This window comes from Ovis canadensis, chromosome 18 (genome assembly GCF_042477335.2).
Source record: "Ovis canadensis isolate MfBH-ARS-UI-01 breed Bighorn chromosome 18, ARS-UI_OviCan_v2, whole genome shotgun sequence".
Classification (NCBI taxonomy): Eukaryota; Metazoa; Chordata; class Mammalia; order Artiodactyla; family Bovidae; genus Ovis; species Ovis canadensis.
The window spans coordinates 61117078-61140962 of NC_091262.1; the positions used below are offsets into that span (position 1 = coordinate 61117078).

Genomic DNA, 23885 nt, shown 5'->3' on the forward strand with positions numbered 1-23885 from the left:
ATGGGTTGCTGTTTTTGCAGAAGTGTTGCATTCAGAGAAGGCAAATCCACATCCAGACAAAGTGTGTATTCTGGTAAGAAGAGTAAAGAGCAGTTTTAGTAAGAAGGTAGGGAAATGAAAGGTTGTGATCCAAGAGTAGAATTTCAGAGTTAAAGATTAAGGAGGACTAAAAACAAGATGCTGGCTGAGGATATTGTTTGGAGGTAAATTTTATTGGAATAAATGACTCAAGAAATTGTAAAGCTGGGGTGTTGTGTGGGTGATTCTTGCTTCTGTCTAGAATATTGGCAAGCAAGCAAAATTTTTTTAATGTGGGAAAATAACCTTGGTTGTCACATCTCAGTGTTATAGATATGAAGCAAGTCATCCAAATCATTGCTTCTCAAACTGTCTGTGGTGAAAACTAGTTTTTAAAAAAATATTTTCCAATGTGTTATGGACCACTAATTTTTAACATACAATAAAAATGACTTATCAAAAGATGAAATGAAAAAATATATAGACATGCAGAATTCAAGCAAACATTCTTTTAATGAGTTCAAAGCCATGAAATTTGCTCTGTGAAATTCCTGTAAGATGTTTGATTGCTGCTTCTGAATTTTAGTACCAGCTTCAAGGCAATATCAGTTTCGGACCACTACTAGCCCATGGACCGCACACTTTGAATGGGTAACAGAAACTTCAAAAGTGAAAGGGCTGTCTAATGAAGGATTAGTGGACTGGAAATGACAGTTGGGAACTAGGAAAGTTACATGGTCTTTTTTCCTGTCTCTGACATTACAGTATTTGAACGTAGAGGAGGCTCTGCTAGAGAGGGTGCAGATGCAAATGTCACTGGAAGTGACTTTTTTTTTTTTAAATCAAGCTGAGGAAATAAAGGGATTAAGCTTAAGAATGTATGGAAGTATTTTGGCAATGAAAAAGTACTTCCAAAGTCCCCAGCACCAAAAGTACAGGAAGGGTAGGTAAGAGGAAGAATTAAGGCAGGAGAGAATGCAAGTTTTAGTTAACTTGAGGGAGCTAAATACAGTGTTGACTTACTTTTCTAGTGAGATTGCTCTTGATTCCTGTCGAATGGTTTGGATGATGTTTGTGGGTTTGCATATATATATATTATTTTTAATTAATTGATTTTTGGCTGCACTGGGTTTTCCTTGCTTTGCATGGGCTTCCTCTAGTTGTGGTGAGCAGGGACTACTCTTTAATGTGGTGCGTGGGCTTCTCATTGCAGTGTCTTCTCTTGTGAAGAATGGGCTCTAGGGCATACAGGCTTCAGTAGTCAGCTCATGGGCTCTAGAGTGCAGACTAAGAGGTTGTGGTCTATGGACTTAGTTGTCCCACGGCATGTGAAATCTTTCCGGGCCAGGGGTCTAACCCATGTCTACTGCATTGGCAGGTGGATTCTTACCACTGTGCCACCAGGAAAGTTCTGAATATGTGTAAAATGAAAACAGTTTCAAAAATGTACAAATATTTTTTTAAAAATAGGTGAAATAGAGAATTCCCGGGTCCAGTGTTTGAGACATTGTGCTTCTATGCATGGGGCATGAGTTTGATCCCTGGCCAGGGAACTAAGATCTGGCAAGCCATGTGGTACAGCCAAATAAATAAATAAAAATAGGTGAAATTATTGACTCCATTGAAAAACTAGGAAGTGCCTAAACTTACAAGGAAAGTGAAGTCGCTCAGTCGTGTCCGACTCTTTGCGACCGCATGGACTGTAGCCTACTAGGCTCCTCTGTCCATGGGATTTTCCAGGCAATAGTACTGGAGTGGATTGCCATTTCCTTCTCCAGCGGATCTTCCCGACCCAGGGATGGAACCCAGGTCTCCCGCATTGTAGACAGATGCTTTACCATCTGAGCCACCAGTGTTTGCTAAGTAGCAGTCACTAAATCAGACCACAAGTAATTTACTGCTTTCCTTTGGAGAATGCTGGTTATAGTTACATATTCAAAAATATTAGAGTCTTATCTCTCCAAGAGAATGACTCTTTAAATTTTCAACTTGTTGATACTTTGATTTATCACACAATTTTTTAGTTTTTCTCTTGTAATCTTAGAAGTTGAAGTGGCTTCTGTTAGGATATCACAATGTTTGGGCAACAGACATTATACAATAAGAAAATTAAGAATGAGTACTTAAGTAATTGACAGCTGTATTGAGATTACATTTATAACAGCAAACAAACAAAGTTTGCAAACCAAGAGGAGGAGGCATCTGTGATTCCAGGAATACAATAACTGAAAAAGAGCTTAGTAAACTATTAAACTATGGCTGTCATCCAGTCAGTACTAATACTATTTCCTGAACTCTGCTTTGTGTCTTACAATAGTATAAGAAGCATCTCTATCCTTTTGTGCAATAACTGTCAACCTAACATTTAGGTTATACTATTGTTTGTTTATGGATTTTGAGAAAATCCACTGAAGTTTACTTAAGCACCAATTCATTACAATGGTATTATTTACTGAATTTTGTTTTCCTGGCCATTAGCTAAGTACAAGGTTCAGCATTACAAGGTTATGACTATACAGAAAGGATCAGAGTACCACAGCCTAGTAGTTGAATTAACCAGAGAAGTAAAGTCATCATCTTAGAAATAAATGGTTTTGCAGCACTGAAGCGATTACAGAAAGTGAATAAGCTAGATTAGACCTGTTTTATGTAGTAATTTTATAGTTTATTTTAATTATTTCAGTTGTAAAATATTGTTATACTGTTAATTAGTTCTGATTATTCATATTAAACTATTGAAATGCAATACTTTTCTGATATAATTCATAACAAAACAAAAACTCAAAGCAGTTCTATAGTTTTTGTTAATGAAATTGAAGAGGAAGTGTTATTAAGTTTGAATTATACCTTTTAATTTAACTGCTAGAATTATAATTTCAAATCTATTTAATATTTTAGGTGATCATCCTAAAATCTGGAAATTGCAAACTAAGTTTTCTTAAACTTTATATAAACATATTTATAATTCAACATCAGTATAATAAGTATAATTATAAGCATTGACATAATAAATGATTCATACATTAGATGAGAAATATAATAGCCTCAGTGTTAAACTGTCATTTTCTTCTTCTTAGACCTGAAGGCTGGACTGACAGATTGAGATCCTTAGAAGCTATGGCATAGTGGAAGTGGTGCCTCTTCCCAGGATACAACAGATACTACTGAAATCAAGGGGTTCTGTGGCTTTTGTTTTTCTCTCTTCTGTTTTTGGGCAGCCTGTTCAGATTACTCCTTTTGATTTATCATCCTGCCCTTCTCGTCTTTTACTCCTGGAACAGTGCGTGTCATATCCATACACAGCCAGTTAGAATACACTGAGAATTAGGATGGTAGGGAAGAGAGAGCAAAGAGGGGTGGATGGAATGGATGTATGATAAGTTAGTTTTGGCTTACTTTTCTATTCAGGGAAGTATTACTTGCATTTTTTATCTTTTTTAGTTTCTTATTTTATTGACAGCTCAATGTTAGCAATCATTTCTAGATGTGTTCTATTAGAATCCAGAAAAGGTGATTTCAAAACTCTCCAGTTAGTTAGACTCTTCAGTCCTCATCCAAGAGTTTTGTAATTCATGCACAGGGCTTGCATGCAAGTGGCTTAAAAGCACTGCCAGAGTACTGTGAGTTAGATGGAGAAGTTGGAGATCTGGTCTGTCTGAAGTAGAGAAAGCTTGGTGAGAACCTTGGACATTCACTTGATTCTTCCTTAGATTAAGGACCAAGCCTGAATGCAGTGCTATTTAATGGAATGTTCTATAATAATGGAAATATTTCTACATTGTTCAGTTTGGTAGCCATAAACTACATCTGGTCCCTGAGCACTTTAAATGTGGCTAGTACAAAAGAATATTTTAAATTTTATGTAATTTTAATTAATGTACAGTTAAATCTGAATAGCCACATATGCCTTCTGTGTATATATCAGTCAGAACAGCTCTAGGTAAAGATTCAGGACCTCAGATTAAGTTCAGAACTGGAATAGACCTGTTCAAATAAATTATAAAAATAAGTTTGATAGGTGCAAAGGAATTAAGCAATAACTTCACTCTTTCCTGGAGGAAAAATCCACACTCTTCAAAGAAAGACAGCATAATATAGATACCTTACAGTGAACCACCCACATTGACCACCATATAATTAAAAATACTAGAAGTAGATAAATATGAGCCACAGTCCAGAGAACATATAGTTAGCAGAAACAAATCTTGACATACTCAAAATATTGCAAATTCAGAACAGTGCTTTGAAGAAGTTATTCTAAGTTTTTTCCAAGACTTAAAGGAAAAGTGTTCCCAGTGTGTGAACTGCTGGGCAATATCAGCAAGGAAATGAAACTCTAGAAAGAACTTAATTGTAAAACTAAAATTGTAACATCTGATATGAAAACTTCAGTGGACATACTTAATAGTAGTTTAGAGACTGTACAGTAAAAGATTGGTGAGCTTGAAGACAGATCAGTAGAATTTATCTAACCTGGAGAAAAGAAGAAAATGATTAGAAAAGAATATAATCTCAGTGGAACAGTATCAAGCATTCTAACAATGTTTAATTTCCAGATATTTAGGGTTATTCTAGATATCTTATTCTTATGAATTTCTCATTTAGTTCCCTTGTGAGCAGAAATATGCTCTATGATTTCAGTCTTTTCACATTTATTGTGATATATTTTAAGGTCGAGCATATAGTTTTTTCTTTCCATTGAGAAGAATGTGTACTAGGTCAAACTGAATGAAAAGTAAAAGTCAAGCCTTCTACAATGTTAAATAGTGTAAAAGAATGAAATTTGACCACTCATGCTATCTGAGTTCAAGACTTGCTCTAAAACTGCAATAATCAAGACCATGCTTTGCACATGCACAAATCAGTAGAAGAGTATAGCAAGTCCAGAAACAGGTATCTATTGTGTGAAGTGTTAGTTGCTCAGTCATGTCCAACTCTTTGCAGCCCCATGGACTGTATAACCCACCAGGCTCCTCTGTCCATGGAATTCTCCAGGCAAGAATACTGGAGTTGGTAGCCATTTCCTTCTCTTGGGGATCTTCTCGGCCCAGGGATAGAACCTGGGTCTCCCTGCATTGCAGGCAGATTCTTTACCAGGGAAGCCCCAGATCTTGTGTATAGTTCCTTAATTTTTTTTTTACATTTTTAATAGATTTATTGAGATTTACATGCCATAGTAGTAGTAGTCTCAGTAGACACGCTCAGTCGTGTCTGACTCTTTGCAACCCCATGGACTTTAGCCTGCCAGGCTCCTGTGTCTGTGAAATTTTCCAGGCAAGAATACTGGAGTAGGTTGCCATTTCCTTCTCCAGAGGATCTTCCCAACCCAAGAATTGAACCTGGGTCTCCTGCACTGCAGGCAGATTCTTTTCCATCTGAGCCACCAGGGAAGCCCTAAATACATTTAAAGTTATAATTCAGCATTTTTATTGTTTTCATAGAGTTGTACATTCTCAAAAGTTTGGAACATTTTTATCAGCCCAGAAGAAACTTTATACCCATTATTAGTCATTCCCATTCGGTCCTGCAAAGCACCCCTCCACCAGCCCTAGGCAACCTCTAATGTACTGTCTATCTCCATAGAGTTACCTGTTCTGGACATTTTATGTAGTGGAATCACACAAAATGTGATCTTTAGTGACTAATTTCTTTGACTTTATATAATGCATTTACAGTTAACCCATGTGTTAGCATGTATCAGTACTTTTATAGCTAAATTAATCCTTTTTAAATTGCCAAATAATAATATGGATATACTACATTTTGTTTGTCAGTTGATAGATAATTTATTTCTACTTTGTGGTTTTTGCAAATAATTCTTCTCTGACTGCTCATTTACAACTTTTTGTGTGAACTTACTTTTTTTCACTTTCTTGAGAATATACCTGAAAGTGGAATTTCTGTGTCATATGGCAACTATAACTGAAAATTGGGTCATCTCTTCCCAACTGACATCATTGTAATGAGTCATGGAGATAGTCCAGGAAGGTCAACTAAATATGCCACTAATTTTCCTGCCAATTGAGAGTGTCAGATTGGTTGGGGGTTCATTTGGTTGCTGTAGATCCTTAATTGTTTTCTAGAATTTCCACAAAGCTTTAGTCCATATGTTGTTTACTTTTTGTTTCCATTGAGGAGCTTATTTTCCACCATCTTGCAGGTGTCATTCTGCTCATTGTCATTTTGATTTACATTTCCTAATGGCTACTGATACGGACTATCTTTTCTTGTGCTTATTGGCCATTTATATATGTTTTTTGAGAAATATCTATTTTGGTCCTTTGCCCATTGTTTAGTTATATTTTTATTCTTCCTTTTGTTATTGAGTAGTAAGAATTCTTTTTGTATTGTAGATATAAGGTTTTTCTTTTAAATCAGATACATCATTTATAAAATATTTTTCCCTTTCTGTGGGTTGTCTTTTCACCTCTCAGTTATATGAGCAACCATGTGTAGCACACAAGTTGTTCAGTGTAGTCAAGTCCCATTTATTTTTTTTCTTTTGTTGTTTGAAGGCTTAGAAGGTTATGCTGAACCCAATATCACTAAATTTACTCCTGTTCTTCCCTAAGATTTTTATACTTTTATTTCTTACATTTAGATCTGTGATCAAATTTAATTTTTCTGTATGTACTAAGAAAGTTGTCTAACTTTATTCTTTTGCTTGTGACACACTTGACATCTGACCAAGGCATCAGGTCAGTCCACTGTGGAAGGATATATTTACAGCAAATAATGATGGAACAACAGCTCAGGATCAGTATAGAATTAAAAGGTACCTTAACTTTCTCCTCACACCATACTCAAAAATAAAGTCAAGGTGGATTATAAACTTGCACAAGAAAACTTAAACCTTAAAGATGTTGTAAGACACCAGGAGTAAATATCTTTATTACCTCAAGGGAGGTGAAGTTGTCAGAAAGGACAGAAAGAGCTCCAGCCATAGCAAAAACAAAAAAAAGTGATAAATTTAACTTTGACAAAATTAAAAGCTAATGCTTATCAAAAGCCAACTTTAAGAATATGAAAGGTGGGACTTCCCTGGTGGTCCAGTGGCTGAGATTTCTATGCTTCCAGTGCAGGGACCTGGTTCTGTCCCTGGTCAGGGGACTAGATCCCACATGCTGCAACTAAGAGTTCACCTGCCAAAGCCAAGTAAACAAACAACAAAAGGTAAGCCATAGCCTAGGAGAAAATATTTGCAATTCGTGTGTCTGACACAGGACTTCCAATAAGTATATTTAAATAATTCCCACAATTTGTGAATAAAAACCCAAGAAAAGAATCGGTCAAATACTGGAAGAGAAGCTTCACAGATGTTCAGTGAACACACGAAAAGATTATTATAATTTGTGAACAGGGAAACACAAAGTTAAATGTGATACCACCTCACATACACAGTGTCATCTGAGATTGAAAAGACCAACAACAGTAAATGTTGCTGAGAATGTATAGCAACTGAAACAAGGACCCATTGCTAATGGGAATGTAAAATGGAACAACCAGTTTTGAAAACTACTTGACAGTTTCTTAGACACTTGAACAAGATATACTTTGTGACCTAGCAAGTCCATTTCTATGTATTTATCCAAGGAAAATGAAAAATATATGTATATAATGCTGTAAGAATTTTAGAGAAACATTTATAGGAGCTCATTTGTAATATTCAAATACTAAAGACCACTCAACTGTCGTTTCCTTAGTAAGAATATGGACAAATACATACAATTCCATACAATGGAATATTATTAATATTTTACACACAAAGAATGACATACTGATGCACACAAAAGCTTAGGTGACTCAAATACATAAGTTGATTGAAAGAAGTCAAAGGATTACAACTAAAGATTTTATTGTATTTTTACAAAGTTAAAAAACAAGTGAAATTATTCATGGTATTAGAGAAAATTCCAAATATTCTTTTCCAGTGCTCAAGGACTTCTGCCAGTATCTAACTGGTGTTCTGTGAGAACTGCTACATTTGTAGATGTATTCTTGATGTATGGAGAGAGTTTTACTCCACGTCCACCTACTCCTCCATCATCTTGTCAACCTCCTCATGACACTATAAATCAGAACGGTGGTAGCCTGTGGCTATGAATGGACTTCCCTGGTGGCTCAAATGGTAAAGAACCCACCTGCAATGCAAGAGACCTGGGTTCAATTCCTGGGTTGGGAAGATCCCCTGGAGAAGGGAACAACAGATTGGAAGCACCAAGACCTCTCTGGTGTGATGTAAATATTATATATATCATCATCCAAAGATTTTGCATATTCCTGTATTTTAAGTATAATTTTTTTTCAATTTTTATATTATGCTGCATTCATGCTTGTATGCTTATATGTATACAATAGCCTAAATATTGATTACTGGTATATACTTTTAATTTTAGATCGAAATTTATATAGAAAAATAAGAATTCTTTTAAAAAATTCACATCATTTATTCTTAAGCATGTATTATATAGCTTCAGTGAAGCAGGTGCTGGATTTGTCCCTGGGATTGTAGGTGGATGTGAGGGAGAATGACAAGCAGATGGTTGTAGATGAGACCAGAAAGGGCAGTGAATTCAGAGAGGGAAGGTGGGGATGGTATTCCTCAGGAGGGCTTCCCAGTGGGTCTGGTGTTGTGTGGATAAATCATATATGTACAAAAACTTGTGCAAAGGCATGAAAGTTGAAATGAATATTCATATCTTGGGGACTGTGGATAATTTATCATGTCTAAACTAGAGCAGGTGTACAATTGAGGAGGAATGAGATACGACACTTAATTTCAATTGTTTAAGCAATGGGAAAACCAATATGCAATATCAAGATAGGGCAAGTAGGAGTTAGTGTGATTATAGCTGTATTTTAGAAAGACCTTTCTGGAGTATTTGTTAGCTCTGAGATGCAGCGTGAAAACACATGCATGCACACATATCCATTCTTTTTTTATTATTATTATTGGAGTACAGTTGATTAACCATGTTGTGTTTCAAGTGTATAGCAAAATGATTCAGTTAGTATGTGTATACACATGTGTCTATTCTTTTTCAAATTCTTCTCCTATTTAGGATATTGCAGAATATTGATGCAGAGTCCCCTCTGCCGTAGAGTAGGTTCTTATGGGTTATCTATTTTAAATATACCAGTGCGTACATGTTAATCCCAAACTCCTAATCTGTTCTTCCCTGCAACCTTCCCCACTGGTAACTATAAGTTTGTTCTGTAAGTCTGAGTCTTTTTCTGTTTTGTAAAGAAATTCATATGTATTTACTTTTTTACATACCACATATAAGTAGTATCATATGATATTTGTCTTTGTCTGACTTACTTCACTTAGGATGATAGTCTCCAGATTTATCCATGTTGCTGCAAATGGCATTATTTTATTCTTTTTGATGGCTAAGTAATATTCCATTGTATTTATGTACCGTGTCTTCTTTATCCATTCATCTGTTGATGGGCATATAGGTTGCCTCCATTTAGGTTGCATGTATGCTTTCAAACCATGGTTTTCTCCAGCTATATTCCCAGGAGTGGGATTGTTCGATCATATGGTAGGTCTGTTTTTAGTTTCTTAAGGGCCGTCCACACTGTTATTCGTAGTGGCTCTACCAATTTATATTCCCACCAATGATGTAGAAGAATTCCCTTTTTTCCACACCCTCATTGCTATTTATTGTTTGTAGATATTTCTGTAGTGGCCGTTCTGACTGATGTGAGGTGGGATCTCATTGTAGTTTTGATTTGCATTTCTTGAATAATTAGCAGTGTTGAGCATCTTTTGATATGCCTCAGCCATCTATATGACTTCTTTGGAGAAATGTCTATTTATACCTTCTGCCCATTTTTTTATTGGGTTGTTTGTATTTATCGTATTGAGCCACATGTGCTATTTGTAAATTTTAGAGACTAATTCATTGTTGACCTCATTGTTTGCAAATATTTTCTCCCATTCTTTGGATTGTCCTTTTGTTTTATTTATGGTTTCTTTTGCTTTCCAAAAACTTTTGAATTTAATTAGGTCCTATTTGTTTATTTTTTGTTTTTATTACTCTAGGAGATGGATTGAAAAATATACTGCTACAATTTATGTCAGAGAATATTCTCCGTGTTTTCCTCTAAGAGTTTTATAGTATGCAGTCACATTTAGGTCATTAATCCATTTTGAATTTATTTTTGTGTATGGTGTTAAAGAGTGTTCTAACTTCATTTTTTTCATGTGACTGTCCAGTTTTCCCAGCACCATTTATTGAAGAGACTCTTCTATTATGTGGTCTTGCCTCCTTTGTCATAGATTAATTGACTGTAGGTTATGGGTTTATTTCTGGGCTTTGTATCCTGTTCCACTGATCTATGTTTCTGTTCTTGGGACTTCAGACTATACTGCAAAGATATAGTCATCAAAGCAGTGTGACTAGCACATTCTTTTTTAAACTCTCTTGATGATAATTGATTTGTAGTCTGCTTTGAGAACTACCAGATTAGAGGATAATTTGAAAGGACTTGAGACTGAAGACATGACACTTGCTCTTACAGTTAATGAAAAAGTCAGAGGCTGAATGAAAGGTATGACATGGGGATAAAAAATAAAGCATGTTGAAGGAATAAGACTTCCTCCAACTTTAGAATGAAGATAGGAGGAAGCTTAAGATGACTTTCAGGTTTAGTAAGGATGATTGGTTAAATGCCATTTATAAGCAGGGAATATAGTAAAATAGGAAATACACATTTAATATCACCTGTTTTTTAGGTACTCTGCTATGTAGCAATGAACAGAGACTTTGGGCTCTACTTTCTTGGAGTTTGCACTTTATACAAAGTAGTAGATATTTTCATGTGAAGGCCTGATGATTTCAGATTTTTATATATTCATACATAAATATATTTGTTATATAACAGGTATAAAAATATGTGTATGTATGTGTGTGTATATATATATATGTGTATATATGTGTATCCATATATATGTGTATATAGCTTTTATAGGGCCTTCATTTAAAACACTTCCAGTGTTAATAAAAGAATAGCAATTTTTCTGTTTCATATTCCTAAAGAGAACATTATGATTTTAGATGTAATGTTAGTCTTAGAATATGCTATTAAAAGTTGAGAAATAATTGCCTAGGTTTTTATCAATTTTGCTTAGGTTGAATGAACTGAGTTAAATGTAGTAATCCTGAATGGTAGCTAGTTCACCTTCCATTCTGATCTATGTTATGTATTTCCTTAAAGTTCATATTCTAAAACATCATTATCATTAACTTTTTCTGTAATTCTAGCTATTACATTGCTTTTACTATTTTCCTATGTGTATATATTATAAATTTTGTTGATAAATGGTTATTCTGCCTGCAATTGAATCCTCCGTATTAGTTGCATGAGTTTAAAGGAGGTATTTTTTACTCTCTGTTCTGTTTCCTTCTCTGCCACATGGTAAAATATATAATCTATAGTGTCCACATGAAGATTGACTGATTTAATACATGTAAAGTTCTTAGAGGCTGGCACATACTGATTTCTCACTGAGGGTTGGTTAACTATCATTAATAACATGTGTTAACCTTTATCTTGAAATAGAGATGCAAATCATGATTTTTCAAATGAATATATTTTATGAATATGGCTAACAAAATAATCTTAAACAGTATTACAAAAATGATATTTTGATAGCATAGCTTACTAAATACCTATATACATGTTGACATCTTTTTAAGTAATTATTATGTTTACTAATAATCTTTTTACATTGTGATTTTAATCTTTTTGAGCAATTTAGTTGTTTAAAATGAGTATAAATTACTGTATTTGCTATTAAATCCTTATTTACTTTCACATGATGTTTTTGAAATGTTATATGTAAATATAATTAAGATATATGTGTATAAATATGTACAAACATGTCATTGTCTGGCATGTTGCCTGGTAATTGCTGGTATATTGCTTGATGAGTGTTTACTGAGTAATTTATGATTCGTCTGTATGTGTATGTGCGTGTGCACGCACACGGGTGTGTATGAGCTGTAACATAAGTGTTTTCAGAGACTCACATAATTATTGTTTTTCTTTTTTTATCTTTGTTTTTTTTTTAAACTCTGAGTATTGTATAAATTATTCATTTAACCAAACTGCTGATATTTTGCCAGGGCTTTGAAGAAGAAACAGTTTACCTTTTTGAATTGGAAAACTCTATTCCAAGTTATTTTGCTGTGAGAAAAGCATTCTAGTTATTATTTTTAAATCTAAAATGAAGTGTTGTTTTAAAATTCTCCTAAATGAAAAGGAATAAAGTTATTTATATAATCCTAAGTGCTTCCAAACATCTACAGCTCAAAGTTCATAATTCACATTGACACCAAAGTGTAGTTTCTGTTTTGACTGGAAGAGTCTGGTATTATTTTTTTGTCTGCAAGGGAAAGAGTTGTATAACATCCAAGTGGGAAGATGTTTGATTGTAATGCAATCAACATGATTTGTGAGTGAAAGCAGATTTTACAGGAAGAGAAACAGCAGCTGTTAAAATCCTAGACAGTATTAGAGAATTCTTTAAAAAAAAAAAAAAAACTCTTTCAGGAAATAAACATAAGGTGAGACAGAATCATAGCAATATATTTTCTGTTTGATACAGTTCTTCACAATTCGGGGTAATGAGTAAAAGGAAATTACTGGTGAATATAATATCTTACAGTAAATATGGGTCAAATCCTTTAATCAAAATTTTTCATTAATTTTTTATATATTTTATGTGTTTAGTTCACTCATGTTACAGAATTAGTTTTGTTTGCGGGGGCAGATTTAATTCTTTTCTTTTTATTAGTAATACTATAGTGCGTAGAATCATGAGCCTCTGAGATCATTTCACCCTATTAAAACAGCTGTCCATCTTTTTTTATCTATATCCCCCACTTATTTACTACTCCTCGTTTTATCTTGCAGGGAATCCCAGACACAATGTCCTTTTTATCTATAACTTTTATTGTGTATCTCTTAAAGTTGTGGCATGTATATACCCAAGCACATGAGTGCATGCTCAGTCACTCAAGTGTGTCCAACTCTGCGACCCAGTGGACTGTAGTCCCCCAGACTCCACTGTCCATGGAATTTTCTGTGGCAAGAATACTGGAGTGGGTTGCCATTTCCTACTCCAGGGAATCTTCCTGACCTAGCGATTGAACCTGCATCTTGTGCTTTGGCAGGCGGTTTCTTTATCAGTGCCCCACCTGGAAAGCCCTAAAGATGTGGACTTTTGTGTAAAACATAATTACAGCACAATTATCATACCAAAAATATTAACAGTTCTTTAATATTGTGAAACATTCAGTTAGTGTTCAAATTCCAGTAGTCTCATAAATATCCTTTTCCTCTTTGTTTTGAATCTGTATCTAAAATAAGAATCACATCTTACAAATGATTGAATTGACTCTTAAGACTTAAAAAAATTTTCTTTTGAAATACAGTTGTTTTACAATGTTGTGTTAGTTTCTGCCATATAGCAAAGTAAATCAGCTATATGTATACTTATATCCCTTCTTTTTTGGATTTCCTTCCCAGTTAGGCCATCACAGAGCATTAAGTAGAGTTCCCTGTGCTATACAATAGGTTCCCATTAGTTATCTGTTTTATATACAGTAGTGTATATATGTCAGTCCCAATCTCCCAGTTCAGCAGCCCCCGCTTCCCCCCAGGTGTCCATGTTTGTTCTCTACTTCTGTGTCTACTTCTGTTTGACAGATCAATCCATCTGCACCATTTTTCTAGATTCCACATATATGTGTTAATATATAATAGTTGTTTTTCTCTTTCTGACTGACTTCACTCTTTATGATAATCTCTAGGTCCATCCATGTCTTTGCAAATGGCGTAATTTCATTCCTCTTTATGGCTGAGTAATATTCTTTTGTGTATACACACCACTTCCTTATCCATTCCTCTGTTGATGGACATTTAGGTTGTTTCCATGTTCTGGCTATTATATATAGTGCTACAATGAAACTGTGACAATATACAGATAGCATTTCATTATGTTCCATTTAAATATTTAAAAATTTTAAGTGTAAAAAAATGTTTAAAAATCCTCCTAGGTCTTATTTTATGCATTAGAACTTTTAAGAACATTAATGTTTGGCACAATATGAACAGAGAAGATATTGTGTTATTTATTATTAATTGTGTCAGTTCAAAATGAAACTGTCTAAAACCGTAGAAGAAATTACATATTACTTAATTTAGGGACATTCTTCTTCCCTAGCACTTGTTTTGTTTCTTTTCATTCATTAAATTAGGGAAAATTATTAAACGCTTGAAAGTATAGCACTTTGGGACACTTGCCACATTGAGTGGTCCCTGGGCCTTATCTTCTGTCCCTCTTACACTGCGTGGCAGTGAATACTGAGCCCAAGTACAAAATGTGAATAAATGTCCTCAGCACAAAAATAGCTTTATTAAGCTATATTTATCTCTTTGGTTACAGTTTTTCATATAAACTTTGGTCTACAAGTACCCTTCCTCTCCCCTCCCAGTCTTTTCAGAAAGTGAGGAAATCTATGAAGAATAAAAATTTAGAGGAAACCAAAAAAGAAAGAAAGGAAACCTAAATAGTTACAAACATACCAGTTAACTAGGGATCTAAGACCAGGTATAGCACTCCAAGGCTAAAAACTTGAATTTTATTGCCCTTACAAGGGTTAATGATTGGACTACTTGTGATGGGACCAGACCCTTGCATGTATTTCCAGAATCATAGAAAGACCCCCTTTTTAGTATAAGAGAATCTAGGGGAAAGAAACCACTCCCTGGTTTAGGAAAGGACAAGGAGGTTTGTCTTTGGTCTTGACTGAGCAAAGGGCTCAAGCATCCTGAGCAATTAAAGGGTTGGACAGTCAGTGTACTAACCATCATGATGAGAATTCACAGACTAAGATATTTGCATAAACATCTGTGCTAGATGAGTAAAAACTTTGGGTCACCTTGCAAGAAACAAATGCAAAACCAGTCTGGACAATTCTTCCACACACAGGTGGACAAAACTTCTACAAAAAAGAATTCTCCATGTAAGGAAACAGTCTACTATGAAACACAATTAAAAGAGTTAAACCATTTAGAATTTGAGATAGTAGGAAAAAATGAAAGAGTTATGAAACTTGCGTGTTTAAACAGAGACATCATTAAGTAATACATATAAAAGAAGAGCACTATGAAAAGTAGATGGACAGAACTGAAAAAGAATACAAGGAAATATTTAGAACTGAAAACTAGTCATTGACATTAAAAGATAAGTGAACAGACAAAGGTATAGACAGAATTGAAGATAGAATCAGGAGTCTCAATTCACTAATGAATGATAGATGCTCAGAATTCACACACATACAGAGAGAAATGGATATTATTAAGATATGAAAGGAAAATTAATAAATCCAATATATGACCTATAAGAGTTTCAAAATGGGAACTGGGTAACAATTCAAGATATAACAGCTGTGAGTTTTTCAGGTTTGAGAAGCATACAGAATATCTAAAAGATTTAAATAAATCTATCTCTTTGAATATAAAATGGAAGAACTCCAAAGTTAAACTACAAATTTTAAAGCAACCATTGAGTAAAGACAAACCTATACAAGAATGATTATTAGACTAATATTGACCTCACATTAGCAACAATAGACGCCAGACTGAGACAGAACAGCATCTTCACAGTACTGAAGATAGAACTTCTGTCGTAACAGTTCTATCCAGTAAAGAGTGTCATGAAAACAAAATAATCACCTTTTCAGGCAGAATGTCTCACTAAGAGATTTTTAAAAGCTATGCCTCTGGAAAGAGGGACTTGAACCCAGAAGGAAAGCTCAAAGGGTTTGATAGGGGACTTACACCTATTCTTGTATGAATAGATAATTTTGAATAAGCTATTTCCAAAAATAAAATAAGTAAACTTTGTGAGGGTGATCCAACCTTGATAACAAAACTGGAAAGGATAGCTCAGAAAAGGAAAGATACAGGTCAGTTTCATTTCAGAATATGTACCCCACAATCTGATACATTAATATAAAATACTTGGAAACCCGATTAACATGTATATTTTTCATATGCATATACACATTCAAATGGATATAAATGGATATGTAACAAAATGCATCTAAGTGGTTATATGATAGAAGAATTCCTTTTAAGGTCACGAGCAAGAGCGGAAGAATAACCACCACTTTTTTTTTTTTTTTTTGGCTACATCTAAAATACATCCAGAGTCCAACTGCTGCGCACTACCTCCACTGCTCCCTACCACCCTGGTCTGAGACACATCATCTCTCTCCTGCACTGCTCAGTAAACTCTCAGCTAGACTTCCTGCCTCTTGTCCTTGCCTTTCTTAGAATCTATTCTTTACATTGCAGGAGGAGTGAGCCTTTATTAATATGAGGCAAATCGTGGTACTTCTTTGTTCTAAACCCTCCAGCAACTTTCCCACACACTCAGAGTAAAAACCATGGTCTATAATATCTGAAGGCTCTTCTGATCTCGTCTCCCAGTGTTCTGTCCCTTGCTTGTTTCATTTCTGCTGTATTCTTCCCCTTGTTAACACTCGAAAATGCTAGACAAGCTTCTACTTCGGAGCCTTTGCACTCAATTGTCCTTTTGCTTGAACCACTGCTTCCAAAGTTCTGAAGACATACTTCTTTGTCTTCTTGGTGTCTTTAGTCAAGTATCTTTTTCTCAATTTAAATTTTCTCCTATTTAAAGTCATAAAAGATTTCCTTCCTACTCTTTTGGTATTCCCTATATTTCTTATCTGTTTTTCTCCATAACATTTTCACCTTCTATCATACTATGTATTTCATTTATTTTATTGTCTCTTTTCCCATATGGAATATGAGTTCCATGCGGGCAGGGATTTTTATCTGTTAAATGCCATTCCCCCACCATTTATAATTAAATCTAGCACAGGATAAGTGCTTAATAAATATCAATAAATAAGTGAATATCAAGAGTTTGGTAAGACTTTTTCTTTTAAAAGAGTTTGTATGTTACTCAAAGTTGGGAGATACCGATATAGATTGCTGAATAATATTGAGATCAGGGGCAGAAAATATTAGAGTAGTAAGAAATGCTCATTTGGATTATGACTGCATCTAGATTTTATATCATAATAATGATTTTTAATTCATTATGACAGCTAACACTTGCTGGTTAATGCAGAAGTAACTGTCTAATTCTCGAACTAATAGGTGTACTTACTTATTGGTTATTAAATATCCTCCTTTAAAAATAGATAAACTAAGGAGTGATTTTTTAAAATATTTTTTGAACAATAGATTTAGTAATTTATTTCTTTACAAATCACCCTTGTATCATCATATGGTTTTAATATACAGTATATCAGTTTTATATCCCATACAGTCATTGTGAAAATGTTTGACATATTCATATTAAGATCTCATTTTCAAATGACATAACATTTTAATGATTTTTTTGAATGTAGATGCTCCTGTTAGTTCACTTATGCTTTTGTTTATCATTTCCTTTTTACTTACATTTTTATGTATTCCCAGCAGGTCTGTGTCGTTTCACATCTATTTTATCACTTGTTTTACATACAAGTAAGGTTTAGTCAAAATAGTATTAGAAACAGTTGTTTCCAAGTCACGTAGCATTCTGTGGCTATTGTTTTTTCTCAACTGTTTCTTTAGATAGTTCTAAAAATATGAAAATCTCATATATATTTTTATGATAATTTTTATCTTAAAAATTAATAAAAGTTCCTCACAGAATATTATATTGTAGTTTATTTAGAACCTACTATCATTTTTAGAAGTATACTTTTAATTCAGCCAGCAGATACACAGTGAAAATCATTTGGTCAATGAAGAAAATAATATTAAATGTACTTTAATCTTAATTTTACACGAAATAGGTATTTTTCTAATTTATATGATAGCATTTAGATTAATAAAAGAAGAAACTGAAAATTGCAGTTGGATGTGCCAGAGCACTGTATGCAGTATTATTTTGTTCATTATCAACAGTGCTTTTAACTTACTATTCTTATTGCAAAGGATACTTTGTCTTTTAGAGAGTAAGATGGTATTATTTACATCAATTCATGTGGGTTTGTGAAAAAAATGCCATGACTCCTTTACTTAATGGGATTCTTTCCCTGTGGCAGTGCAAACGGCTAGAGCAGGAGCTTCATCATCTGAAAGAGCAGAAGCAGACTTCAGCAAACAACATGAGACATCTGACTGCTGAAAACAATCAGGAACGTGCATTGAAGGTAAATCTCCATTCCTTCTTGCAGGCAAATTAAGGTTGTAAGCCCTTGGTGCCAGCTTTCTGTGCTGCATATATCAGTTGTGTACATTTCAGCAGCAGTGAGCTGTGGTGTTTGCCAACAGCCCCTTCTTTAAACACAGATACAGCACCCTTCTGTCACGGTATTATTTTATTTCGTGTATGTGTACATGAAAACAACATATTTTCTGAATTTCAAGTGGTGGTATATTAATAACTTTAGGCTCATGCTCATTGTGTTTGTGATTTCAAAGTACGTTGTTACCTTTAGTAGTTAAGAAAAAGTGGCCACTCTGAAAGAAAAAAATATATAATGGGCTTTTTCTTTGCATCAATAATTATTACAGTAATTTTCTAAATGACTTATAATATTAGTGGCCCACAGAATTGACACTCCTTGAAAGGTACATGAATATGTTTGGGAATTGAAAGAATGCTTAAAATGTTACCTACAGCAAAAAGTGAAAGAATGAAAATATATTCTATTAGAACTTGAGACAAGTAGAGTATATATCATGTCAAAAGTTCTGTTTGATTTTAGTATAGATCCTACAGTTATGAAAAAGGACATTATTTCAATTTAACTAATTATCTTGTTTTCTTTTTGTTTTTTTTTTCTTGTTTTCTTAAGATATTTTTCATTCTCTCTTTTGTCTTTGCCCTGGTTCCTAGCATAATGCCTGTGACATAATAGAGGCCCCTTCCCTCAGGGTGCTTATGTTCTCATTAATGGGTTAAAAATAAAAACACAGCATAGCCACAGGAAACAAAACGTTCATCGTTGTTGTTAATGGCACAGTTAAAGAAAGACGTGCTGTCAAGAAGATTGTATTGTACTTTGTTGTCTTATATTCATTTCTTGCTGCAGATTACAAAAGAACATCATGTCATTAGAAGGGTAAGTCAGTAAACCAGAATCACCAACCAGCATTGAGGAAAATGGTGACATTTGATGTGGAAATATTTTTAATCTGTTTATGAAGTATGAGGTTTGGTTGAAGACGGATTTTTCTACAAAGTAAATTTAGCTTCATTCTCAGCAGTGTGTGTGTGTGTGTAATAACTTTGCTATTACTATTTAATGCACTTTTCTTTTTTCTCTCAAATTTATAGATAGACCAGAACAATAAATGGGAAAGAAAAGAATTGTAGATTGCTATGATTATTTTTCAATTACCCCAAGGAATTTTCTATTGTATAGAGTTTTCTATTCTATTGTAAAATTAAGCATATAATTACTTAGATGTATATTTGCAAATCAAAGGTAACGTTCTTTTAGAGAGAGCCTCCATCATGAGTGTTAGTTTATCAGCCTTAAGGGACAGGTATTATGTGCTCTGTTTGATATGGCTATCAGTATGTAAAATAGGACCTAAAATAAGAATTCTAGTTTGTTAAGTTAATAATAATTGCATGATCTTTATTCTGGCATTTTTGTTTGTGTATTTATGTTAAATTGAATTAAATGATAGCTACTATGTGTGGAGAGAAAAAGATGCATAGTTCCAAGAGGTTATTAAAATTAGAAGGCAAATTGTATATCAAAAGAAACCCATAAATTCAACACAAAATAAAAATAAACTCCCATAAAATCATTCTTTAGTTATCTTGTGCCATAATTCCTCATAGAAAACCTTTAAGTTTATTACAAAAATTAGGTCATTTATAATATATCTTGGAGAAGGCAATGGCACCCCACTCCAGTACTCTTGCCTGGAAAATCCCATGGATGGAGGAGCCTGGTAGGCTGCAGTCCATGGGGTCACCAAGAGTCAGACACGACTGAGCGACTTCCCTTTCACTTTTCACTTTCATACACTTGAGAAGGAAATGGCAACCCACTCCAGTGTTCTTGCCTGGAGAATCCCAGGGATGGGGGAGCCTGGTAGGCTGCCATCTATGGGGTCGCACAGTCGAACACGACTGAAGCAACTTAGCAAATAATATATCTGCTTTATTCTGAATCATTTTAAAAAAATTTTTCTTACCTTTCCGGGTCTTTATTCTTCATTTGGTTCTTGTATTATTACACTTCATATCTTTAAATTGCTGTATAAGATATAGGTAATAATAAGTTTATTACCAAGCTGTTTGGTGAACAGACTTTCTCCTTTCTAAGCAATATGCTTATCTCTTAAAATACATTTACAGGTGTCATTTTTAAAAAATGTTAACTGGCAATATTTGGCTAGTATGTAATGAAGTTGAGGAAGAATTTTTAAACAGAATCTCTGTCTGTAGTAGATTTTAGTCTGCCAATAATATTTCTAGTATTTTAACATTAGTGGTACTATTATCAATATCACTGATAAAGGTAATATAAATTTGAATTGGATGATAGCTGAATTTTTTGTGCTTTATTACATTGCATTATGCTGTAATTCTTAAAGGAAACAGTCCTCCAGATATGTTGGAAAAAAATCAAAGTTAATGGTTCTACATTACATAGAACTTTCCAAAGTGATGACTGTGGGAAATAACATGATTATTATACATGGACATATTATATGTGGATACTTTTTAGTGATCTAGTACCATTTGAATGATACCTTTGTTTATCCTAATAACCAGGAAATAGTAAATTATTTTTTGTGATAAAGGATAAAATAAGAATTTTGTTGATCCTTAAATGCATTGTTTTTGAAGTAGTATAGAATGGTGGTGGTTTAGTCACTAAATCGTGTCTGATTCTTGCGACCCAAGGACTATAGCCTGCCAGACTCCTCTGTCCATGGGATTCTCCAGGCAAGAATACTAGAGTGGGTTGGCATTTCCTTCTCCGGGGAATCTTCTCGACCCAGGGATCAAACCCTGGTCTCCTGCATTGCAGGCCGATTGCTTACTGACTAAGCTACAAGGGAAGTCCAAGCATGGAATACATACTAGCTAAATTTGGTAGCTTGACACTGTTTCCCTACTTTTACAATATTTAAAATTTTCCCTAATAAGAAGTAGAACACAGTGATACATATAGGATGAAAGGCTAATTTTATACTGACACTAATCTATACCCTGAAAGTTACATAAATTAAAAGGTAGCTTATTCCTTCATTTAAAATAAATTTTATCCACTATTAAATTTATTTCTCGATGAACACAGTTTTGAACATCTAATGATTTTAAAGTAAATTTAGATTAGCCATAAATATTCAGGCATTAGATTTAATAAGAAATGTCATATAAACTGCCTTTCTTTCCTGTTTGATTTCATTCACTTCCCTTATCACATATCTTTAACCTCCTACAGTTGGACTTCACCACTGTAGTTCCATTGAAACACACTCTTTCTTAAATTATATGTAACCTCTGATGGTTAAACCCATGAAACTTATCATTTCATATCTTGCTTAATATCCCAGGAAGCCTAACTGGAACACATTTTCATCTCACTGGCCCCTGCCCTCATGAATTACCTTCCTATAGTTCTTTACTTTCATATCCTCATCATTTTTCTTTTCTTTGATTGTTATTCTTTAGCTTGTGCCTTTTTTCTACCAGTTCCTAAAGTATAAATATTCCCCTAAGTTATGTGATCAGTCTCCTACTTTTTGTTTCTTAAAAAAACAAAAAACAAAAAAAACCAGATTTTTTATTTTAGAGAAGTTTTAGCTGCACAGCAAAATCAAACAAACTAGAACTCCTTCACACTCAGTGTTCCATACGTTCAGATGCCCTCAGCATCCAGTATAGGAAAGGTACATTTGTTGCAGTCCATGAACCTACATCAGTGTAATCCACAGTCTGTAGTTTACATTAGGGTTCACTTAGACTTTGATGCTGGGAGGGATTGGGGGCAGGAGGAGAAGGGGACGACCGAGGATGAGATGGCTGGATGGCATCACTGACTTGATGGACGCAACTCTGAGTGAACTCCGGGAGCTGGTGATGGACAGGGAGGCCTGGCGTGCTGCGATTCATGGCGTCGCAAAGAGTCGGACACGACTGAGTGACTGAACTGAACTGAACTGAGAGTTGTACATTCTGTTGATTTTGAGAAATGTAAATAAATATTTACTAATATCATTGTAGTATTACAGAAGAGTTTCACTGTGAAAAAGTATACAGAAGAGTTTCACTCTAAAAGTCCTCTGCGTTCCACCTATTTATCCCTCCTTCACCTCAGCACCTACCAGCCATTAATCATTTTACTGTGTCCATAATTTTGTTTTTTCTAGAATGTCATGTAGTAGTTCTGTGCACATTGGTTGCTTTCACTTAATAATAATCATTTAAAGTTTATCCATATCTTTTGATGGCTTTATACTTCATTCCTTTTTAGAATTGAATAAATTTCCATTATTTGAATATACCACAATTTATTTATTCACCCACCTATTGAGGCACCTTTTGGTTGCTTCCAAATTTGGGCATTTATTTATAAATAAATCTGCTGTAAGCATCCACATGCACGTTTTTCTGTGGATGTAAGTTTTCAACTCATTTTGGTAAATGCAAAGAACTACGATTGCTGAATTGTATGATAAAAGTATTTAGTTTTTGAGGAGATGCCAAACTGTTTTCCCAAATGGCTATACCATTTTGGATTTGTTACTCCATATTCTTGCCAGCAATTGCTGTTTTGTTTATTGTAGGCTTGTCTTTTCTAATTTCATCCGTTCCTGCAACATCATCTGTCATTTGTGTCCTAACGACTGCTTTGTCAGCCCTTCCACTTGAATATCTTAGTATCTCCTTTACTTCAGTACACTTGAAATGAAATCCTGAATTTGACTTCCTAAGTCCTCTCTTCAACCTGGGAGGAAGTCAGGACCTGAGCCAAACACTATTGACTCTATAACTTAACATTTATTCTCAGTTATATTCTCCTTTGTTTGCCTTTACAGCTTTATAGAAGCTGGAAAAGTTAAACACTTTGTAAGCTTTTCTTTCTGCCAGTGAGACATAAAAGGAATTCTACAGCAGGGATGAGAGAAGAAGGAAGAATCTCAATTTTATAGGTGTGAAGTTGGGGCCTCCTAGGTGGTGCAGTGGTAAAGAATCTGCCTGCTGATGCAGGAGACAGAGATGTGGGTTCAATCCTTGGGTCAGGAAGAGCCCTGGAGTACAGAATGGCAACCCGCTCCAGTATTCTTGCCTGAAAAATTCCATGGACAGAGGAGCGTGGCGGGCTACTGTCCATGGAGTCGCAAGGAGTCGGACATGTGCAACTAAGCACTCTCACACAGAAACACACAAATGCCAAGAGAAAAGTATGTTTTTATCAGTTACTCATGTCTGACCTTTTGCGCCCCCATGAATGACAGCCCACCAGGCTCCTCTGTCTGTGGAATTCTCCAGACAAGAACACTGGATTATTCTTGGAAATACTTCTCCAGGGGAACTTTCCAATCCTGGGAGTGAATCTGGGTCTCCTGCCTTGCAGGCAGATTCTTTACTATCTGCCTGACCACGGAAGCTGGCCTTTAACATCATTGAGCCTTTTAGCAAGTGAGCCACATGGAGAACTTTTAAGTCCCTATGTGGTCATCTATACCCTGACTTATTTTTCTAGTGACATAATGCTATATATTTTAAATCATTCTTAACAATTTTCTATTTACTTACAGACTGATTAGTTTGTTTTTGCTTAGTTGTT

At 34.6% G+C, this 23885-nt stretch overlaps 1 protein-coding gene across 7 annotated transcripts in view; it reads left to right on the top strand.

The window, feature by feature from the left end:
• The window catches only part of MIPOL1 (mirror-image polydactyly 1), a 327488-nt gene that overhangs the window by 123911 nt on the left and 179692 nt on the right, over window positions 1–23885 (top strand). For all 7 annotated transcript variants that reach the window (XM_069558753.1, XM_069558756.1, XM_069558759.1 and 4 more), the window contains one exon: window positions 18165–18272. In XM_069558753.1, the coding sequence (XP_069414854.1) occupies window positions 18165–18272 (108 nt within the window). The remainder of the gene's footprint in view (window positions 1–18164; window positions 18273–23885) is intronic.